At 45.4% G+C, this 27,553-nt stretch overlaps 1 protein-coding gene across 3 annotated transcripts in view; it reads left to right on the top strand.

The window, feature by feature from the left end:
* Positions 1-27,553, top strand: part of OSBPL1A (oxysterol binding protein like 1A) — a 149,734-nt gene that overhangs the window by 8,146 nt on the left and 114,035 nt on the right. For all 3 annotated transcript variants that reach the window (XM_026661649.2, XM_029913586.1, XM_026661655.2), the window contains exons 2-4: positions 718-840; positions 13,286-13,371; positions 21,950-22,024. In XM_026661649.2, coding sequence (XP_026517434.1) covers positions 720-840; positions 13,286-13,371; positions 21,950-22,024 — 282 coding nt within the window. In that variant the 5' untranslated portion in view covers positions 718-719. The remainder of the gene's footprint in view (positions 1-717; positions 841-13,285; positions 13,372-21,949; positions 22,025-27,553) is intronic.

Below are 27,553 nucleotides of genomic sequence, written 5' to 3'. Positions count from 1 at the left end.
GTACTGTTGCCCACCCAGTTGCTTAAATTTTTCCATTGGGCTAGCATTGTGCTATTGTCCCTTTTTATGAGGTCCTAAGAATACAACAATCATGGTAATACAAGACCCTGTAAAAGAGCACACAACAGTGCTGAGCAGGGCCAGTTCTAGTTCACCTCATGCTGATGGGCCTTTTTAAAATAAAGGATTGTCTCTTGTGGATGCTTATTTCAATGGCTCATCCTTCCTGTCACCTCAGGTAGCCAGTGGACAATTGGAATTTCCATGCATTCTCACCCCACAAACGCTAACTGGCTCTGTTCTCCAGTTGATTTCTATTGCTAAAAGGACTCCAATTAATCCCCAGCCAAGCACTCAGACTAAACAGTATAAACTACTTATGTTGTCTCAAAGCTTTAAGAGGTGGATGGAGGAAAAGGGGAAAAGTCATTGATTATATATAAATGACATCTGTAGCAATAGTGTTGTTTGCTCATTAGGTATCTGAACTGAAAGTGGCCAGTAAGTAGAACATCTTTCATCTAAGCCATATCCGTGCAGTCTTTAGTATTCTAAATATTCATATCCCAAGCAGAATGAGCCTAAGTGAGCACATAACTTTTGGCTATAGTATAGTCTGTTTTATCTTGGCATGAAGTTATGCTATAACTTTTGTCCTGGGGAGGAGAGGAGGAATGAAGCTATAACAACTAATAGTCTGTATTTATAATCTATTAGATATGATCACTGAAGCAGAACAGCAGCTTCTCCATGATGCTAGAAATGGAAACTGTGAAGAGGTTAGACAACTACTGGAAACCATGGACAAAGAAGAAGTAGTTGTTGACATCAACTGCAAAGGTTAGTATGATTAACTTTTAGCCATTAAGGTTATAAACCTTAAGTGATGCAGTGCCCCCTCATTTTCCTCTAAAAGGTACAACATCAAACTATAACATACCAGGCATGTATTTTTGTGTGGATGTATGTACGTACACAGCAGCGTGTATACAAGCTTCACATAGGGGGTACGGTACAATGCTTTCATAGATTCTAGGACTGGAAGGGACCTCGAGAGGTCATTGAGTCCAGTCCCCTGCCCTCATGGCAGGACTAAATAGTGTCTAGACCATCCCTGACAGACATTTATCTAACCTACTCTTAAATATCTCCAGAGATGGAGATTCCACAACCTCCCTAGGCAGTTTATTCCAATGTTTAACCACCTTGACAGTTACGAACTTTTTCCTAATGTCCAACCTAAACCTCCCTTGCTGCAGTTTAAGCCCATTGCTTCTTGTTCTATCCTTAGAGGCTAAGGTGAACAAGTTTTCTCCCTCCTCCTTATGACACCTTTTTAGATACTGGAAAACTGCTATCATGTCCCCTCTATCTTCTCTTTTCCAAACTAAACAAACCCAATTCTTTCAGCCTTCCTTCATAGGTCATGTTCTCAAGACCTTTAATCATTCTTGTTGCTCTTCTCTGGACCCTCTCCAATTTCTCCACATCTTTCTTGAAATGCGGTGCCCAGAACTGGACACAATACTCCAGCTGAGGCCTAACCAGCGCAGAGTAGAGCAGAAGAATGACTTCTCGTGTCTTGCTCACAACACACCTGTTAATGCATCCCAGAATCATGTTTGCTTTTTTTGCAGTAGCATCACACTGACTCATATTTAGCTTGTGGTCCACTATAACCCCTAGATCCCTTTCTGCCGTACTCCTTCCTAGACAGTCTCTTCCCGTTCTGTATGTGTGAAACTGATTGTTCCTTCCTAAGTGGCGCACTTTGCATTTGTCTTTGTTAAACTTCATCCTGTTTACCTCAGACCATTTCTCCAATTTGTCCGGATCATTTTGAATTATGACCCTATCCTCCAAAGCAGTTGCAATCCCTCCCAGTTTGGTATCATCTGCAAACTTAATAAGCGTACTTTCTATGCCAATATCTAAGTCGTTGATGAAGATATTGAACAGAGGCGGTCCCAAAACAGACCCCTGCGGAAACCCAACTTGTTATACCTTTCCAGGAGGATTGGGAACCATTAATAACTACTGTCTGAGTACAGTTATCCAGCCAGTTATGCACCCACCTTATAGTAGCCCCATCTAAGTTGTATTTGCCTAGTTTATTGATAAGAATATCATGCGAGACCATATCAAATGCCTTACTAAAGTCTAGGTATACCACATCCACCGCTTCGCCCTGATCCACAAGACTCGTTATCCTATCAAAGAAAGCTATCAGATTGGTTTGACATGATTTGTTCTTTACAAATCTATGCTGGCTATTCCCTATCACCTTACCACCTTCCAAATGTTTGCAGATTTCCTTAATTACTTGCCCTGGCACAGAAGTTAAACTGACTGGTCTGTAGTTTCCTGGGTTGTTTTTATTTCCCTTTTTATAGATGGACACTATATTTGCCCTTTTCCAGTCTTCTGGAATATCTCCTGTCTCCCATGATTTTCCAAAGATAATAGCTAGAGGCTCAGATACCTCCTCTATTAGCTCTTTGAGTATTCTAGGATGCATTTCATCAGGCCCTGGTGACTTGCAGGCATCTAACTTTTCTAAGTGATTTTTAACTTTTTTTTATTTTATCTTCTAAACCTACCCCCTTCCCATTAGCATTCACTATGTTAGGCATTCCTTCAGACTGCTCGGTGAAGACCGAAACAAAGAAGTCATTAAGCATCTCTGCCATTTCCAAGTTTCCTCTTGCTGTTTCTCCCGCCTCACTGAGCAGTAGGCCTACCCTGTCCTTGGTCTTCCTCTTGCTTCTAATGTATTGATAAAAAGTCGTCGTTTCCCTTTATTCCTGTAGCTAGTTTGAGCTCATTTTGTGCCTTTGCCTTTCTAATCTTGCCCCTGCATTTCTATGTTGTTTGCCTATATTCATCCTTTGTAATCTGTCCAAGTTTCCATTTTTTATGACTCCTTTTTATTTTTTAGATCATGCAAGATCTCGTGGTTAAGCCAAGGTGGTCTTTTGCCACATTTTCTATCTTTCCTACCCAGCAGAATAGCTTGCTTTTGGGCCCTTAATAGTGTCCCTTTGAAAAACTGCCAACTCTCCTCAGTTGTTTTTCCCTTCAGTCTTGATTCCCATGGGACCGTACCTATCAGCTCTCTGAAGTTACCAAAATCTGCCTTCCTGAAATCCATTCTCTATTTTGCTGTACTCGCTTCTACCCTTCCTTAGAATTGTGAACTCTGATTTCATGATCACTTTCACCCAAGCTGCCTTCTACTTTCAAATTCTCAACGAGTTCCTTCCTATTTGTTAAAATCAAGTCTAGAACAGCTTCCCCCCAGTAGCTTTTTCAACCTTCTGAAATAAAAAGTTGTCTGCAATGCAGTCCAAGAGCTTATTGGATAGTCTGTGCCCTGCTGTGTTATTTTCCCAACATAATATCTGGATAGTTGAAGTCCCACATCCTTTCCAGCAGGATGGGGCTTTGGATGATTTTGTTAGTTGTTTAAAAAAAGCCTCATCCACCTCTTCCACCTGGTTAGGTGGCCTGTAGTAGACTCCTAGCATGACATCACCCTTGTTTTTTTTACCCCTTTTTAGCCTAACCCAGAGACTCTCAACACTTCCATCTCCTATATCCATCTCCACCTCAGTCCAAGTGTGTGCATTTTTAATATATAAGGCAACATCTCCTCCCTTTTTCCCCTGTCTGAGCAAGCTGTACCCATCCGCACCAACATTCCAATCACGTGTATTATCCCACCAAGTTTCGGTGATGCCAACAATGTCATAGTTGTATGTATTTATTAGCACTTCCAGTTCTTCCTGCTTATTACCCATACGTCTTGCATTTGTATATAGGCATTTAAGATACTGATTTGATCTTGCCTCCCAATTTTGCCCTGACCCTCCTTTCTCTCTGTCATTATAGCCCACTCTCCCTCCTATTTCCAACCCATCTCCCAGGTCTCCATGTTCCCCACTTACCTGTGGGCTCTGCTCACCTGTCACCGTCGAACCTAGTTTAAAGCCCTCCTCACTCGGTTAGCCAGTCTGTGTCCAAATAGGGTCTTCCCCTCCTCAAAAGGTGAATGCCATCTCTGCCTAGCAGTCCTTCCTGGAATAGCATCCTGTGGTCGAGGAAGCCAAAGCCCATCTTCGCAGCCAGGCAGTCACCTCCATGATGCACCTGTCTCTGCCCGGGCCCCTACCTTTGACAGGAAGAATCTAAGAGAATATCACCTGCGCTCCAAACTCCTTCTCCTTTGAAAGTTCTCTTGTAAAAGTGGGGTGAACTACTATATAAAGGACCAGAAAGACTACAGGAATCCAATATGTTGGACTGCATATAGTTTCTTGGCTTCAGTGAGTAAGTGGTGCCATTTGCAAAGAATACTGATGCTATCTGCCAGCATTTCCAGTGATGGACATGCCCTAATAAGTCTTGAACGTGTTCTGCTGTAACTGCTTGTCTGTATCTTGCGTCTGTCTTTGTAGTACAGCACGCCCCCAGTCAATACTTCATTTATAACTCACTGGAGAGAGAAGTCTACATATCTGATATCTGTAGAAGTTGGAGATAAGTGTAGAACTATAGACCTTGGGCAGAGGAAGAGGGACTCTAGAAAGGGAGGGGCTGGGAAGAGATAAATAGCTGATAATGTGGTGTTAACATTACAGTAGGGCCTGGAGACCCCAGCTGGGACTAGGTACCCCATTGTGTTATACACTGTACAGACACATGACAGTTGCTATCCCAGCAGCTTCTGGTCTACCTGGATGAGACACAGGGTGGAAGAGTAAATGGAGGTTTCAGGGAGGTGAAGTGACTGACTTGACCAAAGTTGCACAGCATGTCACTGGCAGCAATGGCAATAAAAGCCAGATAGCTTGAGTCCAGTCCAGTGCTTTGTCCCCTGCACCATGTTGTCTCTCCTGTCCGTTAATAGGCCACGGATGCTTCACTTATTAATGCCTCCACTTGTAAAATATCTAACTAGCTCATCTCCAGAAAGAGAATATGCATTTGTTCCACTCTTCTCGCTGGGAAGTGGGGAACAAAGGGCTTAAATAGCAGGGTGTTTTGTTTAAGGCTGATGGCAGGATAAAAGCAAAGCTCTCTTAAAGAAGAATCTTGTGTATGACTCAAGCCCACAGTATGTACAGTGAAAACTTACACCTATAAACAAATGGACTAAAAAGATTCTTGCCTCAGCTGGATTTGTCATAACAAAAAGGTACAGATATACCACCATTCAACTACCCGTTATTAATTAACTTCCTCTGTTATACACATGTATCTACCCACTATTGACATGGTATTCTCATTTCTTTTCAGGTGTGAACATTGAGACTAATGCTATAATATTGTTAGAGAAAAATGTACATGCTTACCCCATTTTGGGAGTTAAAATTTGGGACAAAAACAAAGTAAGCCCTGCAAACTCCACCTTGGGGGAAGAGCTGGATCTCTTATAGAAAATAGTCTTTATAGTCTCCTCCCTCCTCTCCCCCTCCCCCCAAACAGAGGCTGCAGTAGTTGGGCCAACAACCCCAATTTGATCTTCCAATGCATCTCAACCCTTCTCTTGAAGGACCCTCTGAGGTGTGGTTCAGGTACCATGCTAGTTCAGTTCCTGGTCTCTGCAGAGATTGTCAGTAGCATAATTCCACGTGGTGCTGCTTTTATGAAGTGCCTACTTGTTCATTGGAAATGGACTGAAAGATTAGCTTATTTTTTCCTTAGGCTAATAAACATATATTAGCCAGTAAAAACCCTGGCATCTATATTTAATACGAATCTCAAGATTGTACTAGGCACTGTAGAGTTAATAACTTTCCCTGCCCTATATAACTTCCTGCCTAAAACAAAGGAGGTGGAGAAGGGATACAACTTTAACTTTTGATCCTATGCTCTTTTTTTTTTCCTATCAACTTTCGTGGTCTGACTCCTTAAACTTCTTCCACACTCCCTCCCAGTACTCCTTGCCTCCGTTTATTCCAACAAAGTGAGTTCAGTGTAAATGAAAAATAGTGCTGCTGACACTGGTGGGCTGTACATAAATTCACTGTCCAGTTATTGCCTTTCCAATTTCATGTGTTTCTGCTTTCCATTTAGCTACTGTGTAGCGGATATAGTGACTTGCACAAAATGTAAACAGGAAGGATGATCTCTTTTGAGTGGTGGCTAATGAGAACTTCCTGAAAGTAATGTTTCTATTTGAACATCAAAGGATTTGATGACCAAGAGGGCTTGGGGTTTTCAGTTCTAGGGTTTTCCCCTTGACACCTTCTTGTATTGTCTGCTCTTCTTGTTAAACGCAAAGGTTTAATGTGCAAGTGTGACAGCCAACTTCATTCTTGGCTACCTGTGTGCGCCACTAAGCCTTCTCCTAACAGATGGTTTACACCAGGGGTCGGCAACCTTTCAGAAGTGGTGTGCCGAGTCTTCATTTATTCACTCTAATTTAAGGTTTCGCATGCCAGTAATACATTTTAATGTTTTTAGAAGGTCTATTTCTATAAGTCTACATACAACAATAGTTTAGTTATATATTATAAAGTAAATAAGGTTTTTAAAATGTTTAAGAAGTTTCATTTAAAATTAAATTAAAATGCGGAGCCCCCCGGACCAGTGGCCAGGACCTGGGCAGTGTGAGTGCCACTGAAAATAAGCTTGCGCGCCGCCTTCAGCACGCGTGCCATAGGTTTCCTACGCATGGTTTACACCTTACTACACAGTTGGAGATGTCTGATGAAAAACATTGCTGACCCACTTCAGTTTGGGTATAAGAATCCACTGGAGTTACTGGAGTTACAACAGCTTGCACCCGCTGAATTTGGCTCACTCTTCTGTGAAGCAGTTTTATCCATGCTACAATGGCATAACCCTTCAGATGAATGCAGCATGATACTTCAGGGCCATTTGTGCTAGCTTCCTTCTCATTTTACATACAAGCACTACAATAGAGCAAACTACAGTAACTTGCAGCAAGAGCTTTCAGACCCTAACCTTAAAGGGCTTCAAAAATGCTATACAATTGCTGTGGGCTTTTAATAAGCTTACTTATAGGAGGCTTATTTGGTAGAGAAGTGACAAATTACTTACTTTTTATAGTAGTGATTTAATGCTTCACTTTGCTAAGAATTCCCTTCCTTTATTCTGTACAAATGCCTCAATGGCATGTCAATATTCCATAAAGCTACATTTAAAAACTACCTGAGCGACAAGCTCCCTTCCGTGCCGCGCCTCCCCCCCCCCCCCCCCCACTGTTTCAGACTTTAGCATGCATAAAGTGCCGTTTTCCCCCAAACACCACCTCTGGAGTGAGCAGTGCCTCTCTCTCTCTAACCCACACGTGAGCAGGCAGGCAGGATTTAGTAACCAGAACTAACCGAACTGTCAAAGTGAACTCTAACGGAAGGCACTGCAGTTCTTCAAAAGATGCACAAAACAAGGAGCCTGTTGAGTCTAACCAAAGGGTTCTGCATGAGGTTGAGCTGGGCAAATAATCTCAAATCACTTTCATTTGAGAGGAGATTGCACAATGCTCTACTTTTCTCCTGGATGGCAATAGGAGCTGTAGAGATACAAGGAGGAGAGTGTGAATTCCTGGTTCATCTGTTTCAGGGGCTTGTTGCAGGAGTCGTAACTCAGTTTGACTTGAAGCACCCAGTTGCTGCTGTGGCATCACAGCCTCTTGGATAAAGGGGTTGATGATCCAACTTTCTTGGATGAGTGAGTTAAACTGTGCCAAGATAGTTTATAGAGGAATGGCTTTTCAGTAGGAACACATCTAACAAATGCTAGAAGCTGACAGCGCCAGACGCCTAATTTGAATTGCTAGGAAAAGTTAGTGGTTTGGTGTTTGAAAGTAGTTGGTCTGATACCTTTGGTCATATCATTAATGTGGGTTGTTTAACAAAAATACAACTTTTCACTCTAGCTCAGGGGTCGGCAACCTGCAGCATGTGTGCCAAAGACGGCACGCGAGCCAATTTTTTTTGATGGCACGCTGCTGCCTGCCTGCCTGCCAGGGTCCTGGCCCCACTCAGGCCCTGCCCACCGTTTTCTCCGGCAGGGGCAGGAGGCAGAAGCTTGGTCCTACTGGCAGCCAAGCTCCCCCCTCCCCTGCTGCTTCCCCCAGCGTGGTGCTTTCCTGCCCCTCCCCCTCCCACTCCCTCTCCCTGCCGCCGATCAGCTGATCGCCCTTGCGAGGGGGAGGGGAAGCAGAACCACAGCGTGCTCGCTGCTCCGGGGAGGAGGCGGAGAAGAGGTGGGGATGGGGCCCTGGGGAAAAAGGTTGGGATGGGGCATATCTCCTCCAGCCCCCTGCCATGAGCACCCTCACAAGCTGAGCAGCCCTCTGCCTTGACCCCTGCGCACCCCCCAGCTCTCTGCCCTGACCCCTGCACCCCCTCACACCTCCAGCCCCTGTTGTGACTCCTGCACCCCCACACATACCCAGCCCCCCCACACCCCATGCCCTTACTCTTTCCTCCCACATCCCCACCCCCCACCCTGAGCACCAAATGGGAGCTCCTGCACCCCCCCCACATTCCCACCTGCACCCCTGTTCTGGGGTCCCGGCTGCCGGCCCTGCTCAGCCCGCTGCTGAACTAGGTGAACGGAACCCCAGGCCGGCAGCGGGCTGAGTGGGCCGGTGGCGTAAGATCAGCATTTTAATTTAATTTTAAATTAAGCTTCTTAAACATTTTGAAAACCTTGTTGTATGTAAAGTAAACAATAGTTTAGTTATATAATATAGACCTATAGAGAGACCTTCTAAAAAACGTTAAAATTTAACGCAAAACCTTAAGTTAAGATGAATAAGTGAAGACTCGGCACACCACTTCTGAAAGGTTGCTGGCCCCTGCTCTAGCTGCTTCTTGCCCTTGAACTCCTGAAACTCTCTTGTGCAGAGAAGAAAAACTTTCCAGGTTAACACAATACTGTTGGGTGACTTGTAGAAGTAAGTGAGATTGGGGTGTGTTTTGTATTACTCAGACTGGCAGTGAAGTCTTGGGTTTTTCTCCCAGGCTTTAAATTTAAATGAAGGCTTCATACTATTGGCATCTGGGACTTTAGAATATGCTCCTTTCAAAACAATACATTGTAACTATATTTCTGCATTTGAGTTATTGCAGCACAATTTGCTGCTACCCTTTTTTTAAAAAAAAAAAATCATGCTGGATCACTCTTGATGAGTGTTAAACTCTGGTAAAGGCTGACCAACATGTGCAGTTCAATTGAGATTCTGCCCTTGGGCCTTAGCAATGGCTGCTCTCTCATGCATGGCATTCCAATTCTGTGACATGGATGTCATGTTTTGTGTGTTGGGGTTTATAATAAAGGGTGCTGGGTACAGGTTTAATGCTGTCTTAATAGAGGTTGTAGCGGTCCATTTACTTACATTCTACACTGAACATACCAACAAGTGATTAGATGGAAACAGTACAAGTCCTGCCTGAAGAGGACATTGTTACTATGCTACTTCTGGCAACCTTTATGCTTTTTCTTCTTCCTACCTCCTCAATGATTATGATCCTGCTTTAGATAGTGAAAATGGAACATTAAAAAAATAAAACCCTACAGACCTTGCACTTCCATTCAGTAGGCTCCTGTTGTGGCTGATGGTTGTTGCTCCAGATTTAATATACAACCTGCTGGTGGCATTCAACATGGAATCCAGTATATCTTGGTACTAAAGGAACAAATACTTTTCCCTTAGAGAAGCACAATGTCAAATTGTAACTGACAAAAATCAGTAGTAAGGGAGAACAAGCAGAAAGGCAAACGTGCAGCAGAATGCACAAGTCCTAGTAACGCAAGATGGTTACCATGCCTTATTAAAGCTTACATATAGCATTGTGTTCCAACAGAACATAAAAAGGCAGACTTAACAATTGTGCTTGCTTTTGTGGGTTTATATTGGGGACCCCAATGTTACATATAACTCTTATTTCTGCTGGGCTGTCACTTTAGTGGAGGATAGCTGGTCACTAACCAGTCTGATTCTACCCTTGACTGAGGATGTTGCCTCTTTTTAAAGCATGAAGCAGGGAAATGTCTTTCTGCCACATCAGTCTGGTATGAAAACATGAACAAATTTTAACTAGCCTAAATCTGAACTGAAACTAAAGTTGTAAGCAAAACTGGCCACATGGGAGTCTCATCAAAACTTTCTTCTGAAACGACTTGCTTTTTTAACATGTTACTCAGACTTTCAATGTAACTTACTGATGTGCAGTAATGTTTAGCAGAGATATTAAATTTAATCAGGTATACGTTTCAATCACTAGGCCTCTCATTTGAATGTTTGTCCACTTCTAACTAGGATCTTGAGTGCGTTTGACACTCTAGTCATATTCTTGTTTGGAAACTTTACATAAAGGTGAGACTCCCAAAGAAACAATTCCATTACAGTAGACCAAAACCAAAAATTGGTCTAGTTGTGGCCCAAACTGTGTGCTGAACTTCCTGATCTCCTCAAGGGTTATTTCAAAGCTCTCTGCATGCAGTCGAGAGAACATCTGTTAGGTCTTTCCAGCTACTAATATCTTTAAAAGATGTAGGCATGGGGATGTAAAGTTAGAAGGCCCGAAGTATATGTGAGGGGGTCTTGGAGGAGGGGAGGCAACATACTGGCACCTCTGGTTTACTGTAGACCTTGAAATGCTGCATACCTAGACTGTTATCCTACACGCTGTTATCTTAACCAAGAAGGCTGCCAGTATGATTACCACTGTTGGAAGGGACCATAAGGAGCTCATTTGCTTCACTGTCTTACAAGCAAATGTATAAATAATAGGAAGGCCTCCATGTAATGCAGCTGTTGATAGCTGAGAAGCAGTGATGACTGCATGGACACTTAAAAGTGAAAAGGACAAACTAAGGTTGTCACACAAAAAATTGGGATGGCCTAGTCTAACGTTAGAATCCTGAAGTTCTGAACAACTGATAATCCCACTAGAGGATGCACAATGAGGTGGCTTTGAATCTTTCTGCCAATAACTTGCTATTCTTGTACTTACCAAATAGTGGTTCACATGGCATTTATTTGTGCCGAGGTAATACTGCATAACATTCAAGGCTCAGCTGCCATTTTGCAGGCATGCAGTAAAGAGTCCTTTCTTAAGGAGCTTACAGTTGAGGCTACAGCAAACTGCAGCTGTTCCATGAGACAGACTGGAGGTGGGGACAAAAATGGAAAGGAGAAGACAAGGTAACAAAGTAAGCCAATATCTACAATAAGACGGCTCATCTTGACACTTGAAATGAAGGTGCAGCTGGGCCTGGGATGGGGGTCAGCAATCTTCAAAGCTCTAAAAGTGAGAACATTTGGGTAGGGGTGAAAACTTATTATATTAAACTAAGACCACCTTATGGTTAAAAGGCCCTTAATGGTGTTTATCTATGCTGAAAATTGTTAATAGGGTAACTACAGGAAAATAACTGATAATTCAGTTTATGCTTTGAGCCCTATCTTAAACACCCATTTTTTAAGAAAGGTGTAGGGTTCTGTGGTAGTGTTTGTCTTCTCTTTGGCAAACTTGCATGGGCTGCAGAGGCCTACTTGTAAGGCATACATGAGATGAAGGAGAACTTGATGATGGTACTACCACTTACGCATTAAACCACTAATCTGTGTCCTCTCAATACCCCCACAAGTAAAAAGCTTTGTGGCTGGTACTTAAAAGCATCTTTAATATACAATTTTTGTGAGAACAGCTCTGCTTATTGTCTACATGTAGCAAGTAGAGAAACTAAACTCAGTTACCAGCTCAGTGGAATTTATTTCACTGTAATGTACATAATTTTAACCTAGAAATCTACCAGTCAACATTCACTGCTATTTAACAAAAGCTGAAATTTCAGGGACTGTCTAATACAGCTAGTCACCACTTCTGGGTAAACTATTCTGAATCTGAATAAATGGTGGTTATCCAAGAGCTTTGCTCTGTCTTTCCAGCTGACTGTTCTATTAGCTCCACCACCCTGCCAGTGAGATCTGAACATACAAGCCTTGTGGATTGCAAACGCAGTTGGAAACTGCTTAACCTGGAAAGCCTTGCCAATGACAAGGCTGTTGCCAGTGCATAGTATTCCTAAACATAAAGATAATTCGGGTTATAAACCAACTTGCTTCTCATGTGTCCTATGGTCTTAAGTGAAAGGGTTAGCCCTGACTCTCTAAGGGTTGTGTAAGAGGAATGGACCCAGTTAAACCGGAATTGGCTTTTTAGACTCTCAGATTTAAAAAAAAAAATCTAGTTCTTAGAATGCTCTTTTCATCCATGTGTCAAAGCACAAGAGATAAGAAATATGGAAGCAGCAATGTAATGCTAGGTTGTTGCCCTGTTAGAGATGCTCTAGTTCAGGGCTTCTCATGACAAATTTTTTTGGCGGCCTCAGAGTGCGGCCACCAACTCTGGTTGGTGGCCGCTCTGACAATTTTAGGAAAAACAAATATGCATATTTACATGATCAAATCATTTAATTTTTTTTTTGTAGACTCAATAGTAAAAATAATGTACAGTTACATTTTGGTGCCCCTGGCCCCCACTGCCTCCCCAGGCTCCACTGCTTCCTCCCCATTGCTTTGGGCTCCCTTCCATGGCCTTGGACCCCAAGCTCACCCCACTTCTTGTCACTGGACCACAGTGCTTGGTAAGGCTGGCCCTTCAGAAGCCCAGGGCTGGAGTTGGGGGTGGGCTGAAGCCCCGGCCCACAGGCGGAGCCCTGCTACTGCGAGGGGGCTGAAAACCAAAGCCCTGAAGTTGGGGCAGGGGGGGAAGGGGAAGAGATGCTGAAGCCCACCTCAGGAGGCCTGCAGCTGAAGCCCACTGCCAGAGTCCTGCAGCTGCAGCTTGGTGAGGGGGGACTATAGCCTGTCGCCGGAGCCTCTGGCTGAACCGGGGGTGGTGGGAGGCTGGAGCCTGCCCCTGAGTGCTGCAGGGAGGGGCCACTGCTTTGCTCCCTCCTCCATCTCTGCACAAGAGGCTGTTGTGGCCGCAGGAAAAACCCCTGGTGGCCACAGTGCCTGCGTTTGAGAAACGCTGCTCTAGTTCTGCCACAAGCTACGGGCTTGGTGCAGTAATTAATGGGTGGAAACTTTTATTTTATTATCCTGCAGGAGGTCTGACTAGATATTCATAGTCCTTTTTGGCCTGAAATCTATAAATGGCTGCTCTCACTGTAGAGACTAACTATGCCTGTTGTTTGTGTGAGAGTTGGCAAGATGTTACAGTTTACACTGAACTGTTCCTACTGTCTTGTATTACAAAAGCATTTGTTTACCTGATGTTCTGTTTCATATTTTTAGGCAGAAGTAAATCTAATTTGGGTTGGACGCCTCTTCACCTTGCATGCTATTTTGGACATGGCAATGTGGTCAAGGATTTGCTGAAGGTATACTTAATGTTGTCTATATTTCTAAATGAGTCTGAAGATCCTACATAATGTTTTTCATACCACCTTATTTTAATACTATTTTTTTTATGATACCACAAGTTGTTCAGGTGACCAATAGCTAGTTGTCTTTTTCTGAAACCTCAAAATAAACAGGAAAAGTGGTTTTTCTACTAAAGTGCAAACCGTTTGCTTGAAGAGAAGCAATGCAATTCTAAGTGAAGGCAATGAACTATCCTTCCCACTAGTCGTGTGCATGCTTGTATTTAATTACATGCTTGCACATGTACATATTTGCATGGGAAAATAGCAGGGTACAGATTATCTAACATTCTTGGAATGCATGGGAGACAACTCTTTGTTACAGAGGGTACGGAAAGCAACTAGGAGAAGAGGCTATTGTGGTTTTGATACTGACAAACGGAGGAACTAGTTGAGAATCTGAAGTGGGTGAAAGTGATCATGAAATGCAATAGAATTTGATTCTAATGAATGGTAGGAGGGAAAACAGCAGAATAAAGACGATGGGCTTTAAGAAGGCAGACTTTAGCAAACTCCAAGAATTGGTAGGAAAGATCCTATAGGAGGAAGCAAGTCTAAGGAGAAAAAGGTTCAGGAGAGTTGGCAATTTTTTAAAGAAACATTATTAAAGGCACAAGAGCAAAAGATCGCAATGTGGTAGGAAAGATAAGAAGTATAAAAGACATCTTTAATGACCTGAAACTCAGTGTCATACGAAAAGTGGAAACTACATCAAATTACAAAGGACAAATATTAAAAAAACAAAAACACCCACAAGCATATAGGGACAAAATTAGAAAGGCGAATGCACAAAACAAGATTAAACTAGCTAGGGACATAAAGGATAACAAACATTTTACAAATCCATGAGAAGCAAGGGGAAGACCAAGACCAGGTAGCACATTACTCAATGTGGAGGGAAAGACAATAACAGAAAATGCATCAATGGCTGAAGTGTTAAATGGCGTTTTTTGTTTGCTTTCACCGAAAGTTAATTAGCTGTGATTGGATAACTAACACAGTGAACATCACTGTAAATGGGGTAGGATCTGAGGCTCAAATAGGAAAAGAACAACTTAAGAATTACTTAGACAAGTTGTGTCTTCAAGTCTGCAGGGGTGGATGAAATACTTCCTAGAATATTTAAGGAACTAGCTGAAGAGATCTCTGATCCATTAGCAATTAAGACTACATTTTAGTCATGGGTATTTTTAGTAAAAGTCCGGACAGGTCATGGGTCATAAACAAAAATTCATGGCCCATGACCTGTTCATGACTTGCACTATATACTCCTAACTAAAACTTGAGCTGGGGGTGCTGGGGGAGGGGAATGGCCAGGGAGGGTAGGGGAGGGAGGGAGTGCTGCCCCTGCCGTGAGCGCCGGCTCCGCAGCTCCCGTTGGCCAGGAACTGCAGGGGCGGTGCCTGGAGGCAGGGGCAGCACACAAAGCCCCCTGGCCCCTCTGCCTAGGAGCTTCAGGGACATGCCGGCTGCTTCCAGGGAGTCCCCTGAGGTAAGCGCTGCTCCAACCCCATCCCTGAGCCCCCTCCCATACCCAAGCTGCTGCTACTGGGGGGAAAGGGCACAGTGGCCCAAGACTGCCCCAGCAGCAGCTGGCCCAGGGGCTATCCGAGCAGCTGCACTGGCTGCTGCAGAACTCACGGCTGTCGTGGAAAGTCACGGAATCCATGACCTCCATGACAGACATGCAGCCTTAGCAATTATCTTTGAGAACTCATGGAAGTTGCTGGAGAGGACTGAAAAAGGCAAATATACAGTAGCACCTGTTTATAAAAAGCAAATATAGACAACCCAGGGAATTATAGACTTGTCAGCTTAACTTCAGTACCTGGAAAGATAATGATACAAATTGATTGATTTGTAAGTACCTAGAAGAAAGTAAGGTGATAAGTAATAGTCAGCATGGATTTGTCAAGAGCAAATCATGTCAAAGCAACCTAATATCCTTCTTTGGTGGAATAGGGGAGACAGTAGAGATGATATATCTTGACTTTAGTAAGGCTTTGCTTCTGTCTCAATGACTTTCTCATAAACTAGAGAAATATAGCTTAAACAAACCTCCTGCAAGATGGGTGCACAACTGGTTGGAAAATCATTCTAAGACTAGTTATCAAATGGTTCACAATTGAGCTGGAAGGGCATATCAAGTGGGGTCACTCAGGAGTCTGTCCTGGATCCATTTCTATTTAATACCTTCATAAATAATTTTGATAATGGCATAGAGTGCACTTATGAAGTTTGTGGATGATGCAAACCTGGAGGGGTTGCAGTTGCTTTGGAGGACAGGATTAGAATCCAAAATGATATCATCAAATGGGAGAAATGGTATGAAGTAAATAGGATGGAATTCCATAAGGACAAATGCAAAGTACTATGCTTAAGAAGGAATAATCAATTGCATAAATACAAAATGGGAAATGACTGTCTAGGAACGAGTACTGCAAAAACTGGATCTGGGGTTTATAGTGGATCACAAACTAAATAAGTCAATTACATAATACTGTTGCCAAAAAAGCGCACATCATTCTGGATGTATTAGCAAGAGTGTTGTAAGCAAGACACGAAAAATAATTCTTCCACTCAACACCGATAAGGCCTCAACTGGAGTATTGTGTCCAGTTCTGGATACTACACTTTGGGAAAGATGTGGACAAATGGGAGAAAGTTCAGAGAACAAATTATTGAAGATCAAGACAACATTGTGGAAAAATTGGGTTTGTTTAGTCTGGAGAAGAGAAGACTGAGAGGAGACAAGTCTTCAGATACGTGAGAGGTTGATATAAAGAGGGTAATAAATTCTCCTTCTCTGCTGAAGACTGGAGAAGAAATAATGGGCTTAAATTGCAGCAAGAGAGACTTAGGTTAGACATTAGGAAGTTTTTCCTAACTGGAATAAATTGCCTAGGGAGGTTGAAGAAGCTCCATCATTTGGAGGTTTTTCAGAACAGGTTAGACCAACGTCTGTCAGGGATGATCTAGATCAGGGAGTCCCAAACTTCACTGCACCGGGACCCACTTCTGACAACAAAAATTACTTCATGACCCCAGGAGCGGGGACCGAAGCCTGAGCCCGCCCAAGCCCCACTGCCCTGGATGGCAGGACCAAAGCCCAAGCCCCAACAGTCCAGGCGGTGGGGCCAAAGCTGAAGCTCAAGGTCTCCAGCCTCAGGCAGGGGGCCTGCAACCAGAGTCCTGCCGCCCAGGGCTGAAGCCCTTGGCCTTTGGCTTCGGCCCTGGGTAGTGGGGCTCGAGCTCCAGCAAGTCTAAGCCAGCCCTGGTGACCCCATTCAAAGGGGGTTGCAACCTACTTTGGGGTTCCGACCCACAGTTTGAGAACCGCTGGTCTAGACCAGCAGTTCTCAAACTGGGGCAGGCCTCCCAAGGGAGGCGCTGGAATGTATCCGGAGGTGTGAGATGTGCGCTCTTATTTTTAAGAGCTCTGGCTCTCAGTCCCAGGTACAGCCTGGGCTTGGGTCTTCATCCCCACCCCCTGGGAGGTGGCTCAGACTCTCCTTGCCACCCCTCCTTCAATCCCTCACTGGGAAGTGCAGCATGGGTTCAGGCTCTCCTTCCCCCAATCTCTCACTTTCCACAGCAGACTTAGCGCCCCTTGCAACCCTTACTTCTGCGCTGCTACTGCCACCCTGAGGCTGACAGCCAGATCCCTGCTGCCTTCAGGTGAGAGATGGGGGGGGGGAGGGGAGGAGAGCCTGAACCCATTCTGCACTTAGCGCCCCTTGCAACCCTTACGTCTCCTATTCATCAGTATCACTTTTCACATTGCCTCCCTTGCTTCCGCACTGCTGCTGGTGCGGCGCTGCCTTCAGAGCTGGGTGCCCGGCCAGCAGCCACTGCTCTCCACTCTGCCTTCAGAGCCAGGTGGCAGTATGTATGTGGAGGGAGGGGGCCATAAACTACTGCAGACACAAAGAAGGGGTACCTGGTCAAATAAGTTTGAGAACCACTGGTCTAGATAATACTTAGTCCTGCCTTAGTGCAGGGGATTGGACTAGATGACCTGTCAAGGTCCATTCCAGTCCTACTCTTCTATGATTCTATGTGCTTATGTACTATTGCACTTGAAGGCAGCTAACTACATACTTCTGAATGTGTGGCTTGTTCATGGACACCAGATGTTTGCACACACCTAATCTTGAAAATTTGGCACAAGAAATCTAAAGTCTAGTTTAGACAAAACCTTGAAGTAGTTGAAGGATGGTATTGGCAGGTGTGTGACATTCTGAAGCCTAATGTAAACAAGCTGGTTCAGCTAAAGCCTAGGATAATGTACTTGTTTACACTAAACCACTTTTAAAATGTTGGCTAACAGACTAATGCAACTTTAAATTCAAGCATTAGGAAACAAAATATGCCTTCAGGTAGACCGATCAAAACAATGATGCTCTGATCAAGTATAGTAACTGGAGTTTTATATTCACCAGCTTGTTGAGTTCAGTTACATCAGCATAAAACTCAGGTAATACAGTGAGTTAGGCCTTGAGTCTTTTCAAGAAACTTAGTACCTGCAGTATTTGTCACCATATTTCAGACATATGGGATGCAAAAGTCTGCGCTACCTTAACACTTAATTTTAAATTCCAAATAGTCGAGACTGGCATGTGTGCCATTAATAAAATAAAAAAATAGTCAATGATACTACTATGTCAGCAGAGGAAGCACGTAAGCATGTGTATAAATTTTCAAAGAAGGATCAGTGTATGTTTGTTACTTCAGGCACAAGTAATAAGGCTTAAACGAGTCTTTGTTCAAACTTCTTAGAAACATCAGGTTAATGGAGGAGACCCTCCTTTTTTCTTTAATCTGTTAATGCTAACATAAAATAAAGCTTTGTCTATGCTGGCAAGTGAACAACAAACCTTTTGTTGTTCAGAAGGGTTAAAAGAAGAAGAAAAACCCACGCTGAAAGACACAAATTTTGTCGAGGAAAAGGGCAGGTGTGAACAGTGCTTTGCTGGCAGGAGCGCTTTCCTGCTGAGAAAGCTACCACCGCTTGTTGTGGGTGGAAGTTTTTTGTCGGCGGGAGAGCTCTCAGCGGCACAGTCATGTCACTAAAAGCTGCGTGGTGTGGATAAAGCCTAAAGCTAACTTGGCTGCTTCTGGCATAACTAAGGTTACGTTTTAGTCATGGAACTTTTAGTAAAAGTCATGGACAGGTCATGGGCTGTAAACAAATTCATGGGCCCATGACCTGTCCATGACTCTTACTAAAAATACCCAGCCTGACTAAAACTTGGGCGGGGGGCTGTGGTGGGCTGGTGGTCCAGGGGGGCTGTGGGTGCTTGGGGGGCGGAAGGGGAGGGGAAGGGACCCCCCAGTACTGCAGGAGGGGGAGGGCCAGGCCACAGTGCATGGCCTGGGACCCCTGCTGATACTGGGGATGGGGGTGGGGTTGGGGCTGGCAGGGGCTTCCTACCCGGCTCTGTCCCAGCAGCTCCTAGGCAGCGGAGGCAGGGGCTGGGGTGGGGGCTCCATTGCTCTAGCCACAAGCGCTGGCTGCCGCAACTCCCATTGGCCAGGAACTGCAGTCAGTGGTAGCTGCAGGGGCGGGGCCTGTGGGGGCAGGCAGCGGGCTGTGCGGAGACCCCCACCTAGGAGCTTCAGGGGGGGCATGCCAGTGGGATCCTGAGGTCAGCGCCCCCCCACACTCCCCAACCCCCTGCCCCTAGCCCTGAGCCACCTCCCATACACGCAAACTGCTGCTGCTGGCCGTGTGACCTCTGTGACAGACTCGCAGCCTTAGGCATAACCAATGTTGGCAATTGAGCTCCATAAAAGCTAACCAACTATCTGCAAAGTACAGCTAATTACAGCATTCAGATACATGCACCAAAAACAAATGTGGCTTTTTTTGCTTTTTCCTGAAAGCCACAGTGAATGGGAGGGGTGACTTCTTTTAAACTGGTTGGAAATAAAAAGAATAAATCCAGGTAAATTTGGACCTGGTTCAACATGGAAAAACTAATTATCAGGAGATTCTGGTCTGGAAAACAGACTGAGATTTTTCTGCAAGGATTCCATCAAAGAAAGCTAGTATCAACAAATGATACGGTCCCTGACCCAAAGACTTTGCTTACAACATAGCATAAACAAATGGCAAGCCTTCAGGGTGGGAAGGGGGAGATAGCAAAAGTATGTTTATATTGTCAAATGCTCTTCATCCATAGATTAGTGTTTTACAAAAGTGGGTGAGTGCTAGTGCCCTTCTTTAGGGTTACCATATTTGAACTTTCAAAAAAGAGGACACTCCGGGGAGGGGGGGGGAATGTAGCCCCGCCCCCTAGCCACTCCCTCCCAATTCCCGCCCCCCTAACTGCCCCCCACAGAACCCCCAACCCATCCAACCCTCCCTGCTCCTTGTCCCCTGATCGCCCCTTCCCGGGACCCCTGCCCCTAATCACCCCCCCGGGACCCCACCCCTTATCTAAGCCTCCCTTATCTTTGTCCCCAACTGCCCCCTCCTGAGACCCCCCCACCCTACCTGTCCCCTGACTGTTCTGACTCCTATCCACACCCCTGCCCCCACCAGATCCCCGGGACTCCCACGCCTATCCAACCGCTGCCTGTTCCCTGACTTGTAGCGGCACAAACAGCTCCTGCTCCCGTTTTGCTACCGGCGTGCTGAAGCTGCAGGGGAAGCGGGGGAGGGGCTTTTGCTGCCGGAGCGGCCCCAAGTGAGCGGCTCAATCCGGCGCGGCTGCCCTGTCAGCCGCTTTTTGGTCTTTAAATAGCCGTCTGGGGGGAAATCCCGGACATTTTTAGCTTTTTACAAATTCCCCCCGGACGGCTATTTAAAGACCCAAAAGCCGGACATGTCCGGGGAAACCCGGACGGATGGTAACCCTACCTTCTTACAGATGGAGTGATGAATGGAGGTTAAATAGATTGTGACTTGTCCTAGGGCAGTGGTTCTCAACCAGGGTTCCTGCGGGGGTCCCATGAGCAGGATCCAAGGGGGGCTGCCAAGCAGGATCAGTGTTAAACTCGCTGGGGCCCAGGGCAGAAAGATGAAGCCCCGCCACCCGAGGCTGAAGCCAAACTTAGCTTTGCGGGGGTCCCTGTGTCATGGGGCCCCAGGCAATTGCCCTGCTTGCTGCCCCTTAATGCTGGCTCTGGCTTTTATATGCAGAAAACCAGTTGTTGTGGCACAGGTGGGCCATGGAGTTTTTTTATAGCATGTTGGAGGGGCCTCAGAAAGAAAAGGTTGAGATCCCCTGTCCTAGGGTACTCTGTGGCAGTCAGGAATAGACCTAATCCCCTGACTCTAGTCCTCATGAGCTCAATCAGATCAGTTTCCCAGCTATAGTAAAACCACATAGTCCCATTAATTCTGTTGCATATGCAGCTTGTCCTGATCTTTCTGACCATTTTAACAGTAGGGTTCAGCAGGAGCAGTGTTTGAAGTGGGATTTGAAAGAAGAGTGAGAGCAAGGATCTCAGGTGCAGGAAAGGAATGGGGGGAAAATGGAGCTGAGATTCAGACAGGAATACAGTGGTACATTCCTTTATGGTGTACAGAAGAGTTTCCACTTGATGTGGAAAGGGGCAGGGAGCCAGTGAAGAGATCATGAAACCTGCTAGTCATGGCCCGTTTAATCTCTTGAAGAGGAGACTGCACTACAGTGTATATATAGTACTACTGTGTGAAGTCTTTCAACTAGAGTGAAATTACAGCTTTAATGGCTGTTGTATGCAATTTGTGTGTGGAGATGAGTGACAGCAAAACAAAGGCCATGTCTAAACCTAAAAAGTTAGGTCGACCCAGCTATGTCACTCAGGAGTGTGAAAAATTCACACCCCTGAGCAAAGTGGTTAAGCCAACCTAACTGCTGGTATAGACAGCTCTAGGGCTGTGTCTACACTACCACTTATGTCATATGACTTATATTGCTCGAGGGTGAATAAACTCCCCCACCCCCAGCGACATAAGTTACACCGACATAAGCGCCAGTGTGGACAGTGCTATGTCGGCAGGAGAGCTTCTCCTGCCAACATGGCTACCGCTACTCATTGGCGGTGGTTTAATTATGTCGATGGGAGAGCTCTCTCCCATAGAGCGACTCCACTAGAGGTCTTATAGCAGTGCAGCTGCATTGATACAGCGGTGTCACTGTAAACTCAGTCAACCTAGGCTATGTCTACACTAGAAAGTCTTCTGTTGACCTAGTTACTCCCTCTCAGGGAAGTAGCAGTGTCTATGCTGAAGCGGTAGAACAGTGCTGCTGTAGCTGTTTAAGTGTAGACATAGCCCCAATTTGAATTTGCTCCCTTTCACAAGGGCTCCTTGTTGTAGATTTCCTCCCCTCTAAATCTTCACACGTTATCACTGATTAGGCTTTACAACTATACTGGGACACACAGAGAGCCTCCTAATTCATGTAATTCATTCTTGACAAATAGATTATAAACAAAGAGGTGTCAGTAACACTGAGTTCTTTCTGGAAGGAATATTTTTGTAGAGGTAGTCTATTGACCTGTCTGTGTTTCCAGCATTACTTAACCGTCTCTGTCTTGGCAGGCTGGTGCAGAAGTGAACGTGTTAAACGATATGGGGGACACTCCACTGCATCGTGCAGCCTTCACTGGACGCAAGGTAAAAATACACTATTTTCTAACTATTTGTATTCCACCCTGTGTGGTTCACAGGATGCATAAGGCAACCCCAGCATAAGATTGTGTCCCCTAAAGGGTGCTATAAGGTGTCAATGGCATCTAAAAATGTTAAGTGGTTTTAAAATAGTAACACATTGAAGCCAAAGCACTTGAGGTAGGAAAAATCCTTGTAGCAGTGCATTTCAGAAAGCTACCAAAGAGCAAATTTTAATGTGCCTAAAATCTAGACTGTCTAATCCTCAGATTTGGTTTGGGCTTTTTTGGCAGAGAAAACTGTTTTTTTTCCACCTGGGAGGGTAGGGGAAATATCAGTCTTCCTTCTCCATAGCTGCTCTTTCCTTTTTTGTTCTCCAGGATGTGGCTGGCAGCTGGAAAGGGGGAACATAGTCATTTTCCTCTGTTGAAGCACTTTACCTGCACGCCTGTCTGTGTAATCACTTCCTACGTCACTCTTGCGATGTGCCTGGGGTAAAGCTCTTTAGTGCGGGAGCATAGCACTAATCAGCCTCTCAGCTGTAAATGCTGGTTGTCAGATGGAAGCCAGTTTGGAGGGATGGGAAAAGTAGGTGTTTCTGCATACAACTTGACAGATCACTTCCCTCACAAACCATAGCAGAAAGCAGTGATGCTCAGACCTCAGTGGTTCAGAAGCCAAATTAGTGATCAACATCACCCAAATGAGCCACAGTAGTGTGGATTCATTGTTTCTCTTACTATAGTACTATATATTCATATTTAAACAGTATGATGGAAAATATTTAGTTTACTTGTGTATATATTTACCTATCTCATAGAACTGGAAGGGACCTTGAAAGGTCATTGAGTCTAGTCAGGGCCGGCTTTAGGAAGTGCGGGGCCCGATTCGAATAGTTTCGACGGGGCTCCGGCAGGGATGACTCACCTGGCGGCATTCCGGGTCTTCGCTCCGGGTCTTCCGCGGCACTGAAGGACCCGCTGCCGAAAACCCAGAACGAGTGAAGGACCCGCCGCCGAAAACCCAGAGCCGAGTGAAGACCCGCCGCCGGGTGAGTAAAAATTAAAAAGGCGCCTAAGTTAGGCGCTCCTCTTTAGGGTGTAGGGTCTTATTCGGGGGAATCGGCCTAAAGCCGGCCCTGAGTCCAGTCCCCTGCCTTCACAGCAGGACCAAGTACTGCCCCTGACAGATTTTTGCCCCAGATCCCTAAATGGCCCCTCAAGGATTGAGCTCACAATCCTGGGTTTAGCAGGCCAATGCTCAAACCACTGAGCTATCCCTCTTCCCCCCATCCCCATACTTTCCCATCATACTGTTTAAATAGACTATAATATATATATATATGTATATTCTCACAGCAAAATGACTATTTTATCAACTACAACTGGTTAATAACCTAGTAAAAGCATCCTGAATGGTTAATCATTAAATGAGTATTTTAATATCATGTGCTGCAAAGAGCCTCTGGAGAAGCATTTGAAGAGCCCCTAGCAGCTCGAGACCCTCGGTCTGAGTATCATTGGCATAAAGAATAATTAGACTTCAGATAAGAACGGCCATACTGAGTCAAACCACTTGTCCATCTAACCCAGTATCCCGTCTCCAACAGTGGCCAGTTCAGATGCTTCAGAGGGAATGAACAGAACAGGTCAATTATAGGCTACGTCTTCACTACCCGCCGATCCGGCGGGTAGCAATCGGTCTATCGGGGATCGACTTACCGCGTCTAGTGAAGACGCGATAAAATCGATCCCTGATGGCTCTACCGTCGACTCCGGAAATCCACCGCGGCAAGAGGCGGTAGCGGAGTCGATGGCGGCGCGGCAGCGGTCGACTTGCCGCCGTCCTCACAGCCAGGTAAGTCAACCTAAAATATGCCACTTCAGCTACGCTATTCATGTAGCTGAAGTTGCGTATCTTAGGTCGACCCCCCCCGCTGTAGTGTAGACCTAGCCATAGAGTGATCTCTCTCCTGTCATCTAATCCAGCATCTGGCAGTCAGAGGTTTAAGGACACCCAGAGCACGGGATTGCATCCTGACCATCTTGGCTAATAGCCACCGATGGACCTGTCCTCCAGGAACATATCTAATTCTCTTTTTGAACCCAGTTATACTTTCAACCTTCACAACATCCCCAGGCAACAAGTTCCACAGGTTGCCTGTGCACTGCATGAAGAAGTACTTCCTTTCTGGGGGGAGGGTGCGGGGGAGGTTGTCTATTTTGTTGTTGTTGTTGTTGTTGTTTTTTGTTTTAAACCTGCCGCCTTCTGACTTCATTGGGTTCTTGTGTTATGTGAATAATGAATATTTCCCCCTTCACGTTCTCCACACCATTCATAATATTACAAGCCTCTATCATATCCCCCCATAGTAGTCTCTTTTCTAAACTGAACAGTCCTAGTCTTTTTAATCTCTCCTTGTATAAAAGTTGTTCCATACCTTTAATGACTTTCGTTGCCTTTCTCTGTACTTTTTCCCATTCTAATGTATCTTCTTTGAGATGGCATGACCAGAACTGCATGCAGTATTCAAGATGCGGGTGTACTATGCATTTATGCAGTGGCATTATATTTTCTGTCTCATCTATCCCTTTCTAATGGTTCCTAACATTGTAGTGGCAGTCAAAAAAAGCTAACACATTGAGCAGATATTTTCAGAGAATTATTTGACTCCAAGATCTTTCTAGAGTGGTAACAGCTAATTTAGACCCCATTTTGTATGTATAGTCAGGATTATTTTTTCTAATGTGCATTACTTTGCACATATCAAACTTGAAATTAATCTGCTGTTTTGTTGCCCAGTCACCCAGTTCTGTGAGGTTCCTTTGTAACTCTTCACAACCGGTTTTGGACTTGCCTGTCTTGAGTAACTTTTGTATCATCTGCAGATTTTGCCACCTTACTATTGACCCCTTTTTCCAGATCATTGATGAATATGTTGAACAGCACTGGTCCCAGTACAGATCCCTGGGAGACCCTGCTATTTACCTCTCTTCGTTGTGAAAATTGACCATTTATTCCTACCCTTTGTTTCCTATCTTTTAACCAGTTACTGATCCATGAGAGTACCTTCTCTAATCCCATGATTGCTATTTTGCTTAAGAGCCTAGTCAAAGACTTTCTGAAAGTCCCAGTACACTGTCAACTGGATCACCCTTGTCCACATGTATGTTGACGCCCTCAAAGAATTCTAATAGATTGAGGCATGACTTCCCTTTACAAAAGCTGTGACTCTTCCCCAACATCGTGTTCATCCATGTGTCTGATAATTGTGTTCTATACTGTAGGTTCAACAAATTTGCTGGATACTGGAGTTAGGCTTACCAGCCTATAATTGCCAGGATTGCTTCTGGAACCTTTTTAAAAATCGGTGTTCGCAATCCTTCAGTCATGTGGTACAGAGGCTGATTTAAGTGATAGGTTCACAATTGGTAGTTCTGCAACTTCATATCTGAGTTCCTTCCGAACTCTTGGGTGAATACCATCTGCTCTTAGTGACATGTTACTAGGGCCCTACCAAATTCATGGTCATAGGAATTTAAAAATCCCAGATTTCATTATTTCAGCTATTTAAATCTGAAATTTTATGGTGGTGTAATTGTAGGGGTCCTGATCCAAAAAGAAGTTGGGTTGTGTGTCACAAGGTTATTGTAGGGGGTGTTTTGGTACTGCTACCCTTACTTTTGCAGCACTGCCTTTAGAGCTGGGCAGCTGGAGAGCAGCAGCTGCTGACCGGGAGCCAAGCTCTGAAGGCAGAGTGGCTGCCAGCAGCAGCGCAGAGGTAAGGATGGCATGGTATGGTATTGCCACCCTTACTTCTGCACTGCTGCCTGCAGGGCTGGGCCCTCAGTAAGCAGCCACCTCTCTGGCCGCCCAGCTCTGAAGGCAGCGCAGACGTAAGGGTGTCAATACTGTGACCCCTCTAAAATAACCTTGTGACCCTGCTGCAACTTCCTTTTGGGTCAGGACCCCCAATTTGAGAAATTCTGGTCCTCTCCCCCTCCCCTGTGAAATCTATACAGTATAGGGGGAAAAGCACACAAAAGACCAGATTTCCTGGGGGGAGATCAGATTTCATGCTCCATGACACATTTTTTTTCATGGCTGTGCATTTGTCAGGGCACTACCTATTACTGTTTAACTTGTCAGTTTGTTCCAAATTTCCTCTATTGAGGCCTCAATCTGGGATAATTCCTCAGAAAAGTCACTTTTAAAAAGAGGCTCAGGTGTGGGAATCTCCCTGCAACATCCTCTGCAATGAAGACAGATGCAAAGAATTCATGGGTGGCGGGTATAATAGCCCAGGGAAGGCTTGGGTGTGTCTCGTGCTGCTGCTGACCCACCGCCAGACACCTGGGCTGCGGTGGCCCTGCCCCTTCCCTGAGGTCCCCACCGCCTGCTGCTGCTGCCGCCGCCATGTCTCCTTGGGGGGGACAGGGGAGTGAGGAGTGACACAGAGAGCCAGCAGTGGGTGGGGGAGTGAGGAGGCTCCAGCTAGGGTGACCAGATGACAGGAAGAAAATATCTGGACACAAGGGGGGGAGGTCACTGGCAGAGCAAAAAAACCCAAAAACCGAGTGCTGCCGGTGTAATGACACAAACAGCCCCCTCTCCCAATTCCCTACTGTGGCCCAGTGCTGCTGGCAGTCGGGGTGGGGTGAGGGGAAGCAGAGAACAGCCGAGTGCTGCGGGCAGTCAGAGGAGATTATGCACCCTCCCTTAGCTATGCATACCTTCAGCGTATAGGTATTTACACCATGCTCATCACCATAATGACTAAGCAGAGAAGTAACAACCGCTTTAACTTTTCCTTTCACTCTGCATTCTGACATGCAAGTCTATCTGGGTCCAGACTGGTAGCAATGTGTGGATCAGTTTACAGTGGGGGAGCCTCTGGTTTTCGGGGGTGGGGGGGGGAAACAACCTAGAGCAGCTGAGTGCTGCCGGCAGTCAGAGGAGGGGGGGGAAAAAGCTGAGAACAGCCAAGTGCTGCCGGCGGAGGGGGAAAAAAAAAAAGTGGAGTGCAGTGTCCCGACCGAAGATCGATCGGGACGCGGGACAAACACCTAAATATCGGGACGGTCCCTATTTTATCGGGACGTCTGGTCACCCTAGCTCCAGCTGGCAGGCCAGCCCAGCACTTGGGGGGAGCGGAAGGCGCGGCTCGGCCCAGTGCGGGGCGGGGGGTGTGTGGGGGTGTGTGTAGGCTCCTCTGGTCGGGGGGGCCTCTCAGGGCTTCTGTTATGGGGAGGGGGGGCTGGGGCAGAAGGGGCGGGGCTGGTGGGCTAGCCTCCCCAAAGCAGGGTTTCACCTGGTGCCCATGAAAGAATTCATTTAGCTTTTCTGCAATGGTCTTGTTTTCCTTGAGTGCTTCTTTAGCACCTTGATCATCCAGTGGCCCCACTGATTGTTTAGCAGGCTTCCTACTTCTGATGTATTTAAACATTTTTTTTCCTGTTTGTGTCTTAATTCTTTTTTTGGCTTGCCTAATTATAGACTTTAAGGCTGACTTGTCTGGATTAGTTGGACACTAAT

The sequence above is a fragment of the Terrapene carolina genome, unplaced genomic scaffold, assembly GCF_002925995.2.
Source record: "Terrapene carolina triunguis isolate 2854851 unplaced genomic scaffold, T_m_triunguis-2.0 Scaffold58, whole genome shotgun sequence".
Classification (NCBI taxonomy): domain Eukaryota; kingdom Metazoa; phylum Chordata; order Testudines; family Emydidae; genus Terrapene; species Terrapene triunguis.
This window is presented reverse-complemented; position numbering and strand designations above follow the sequence as displayed.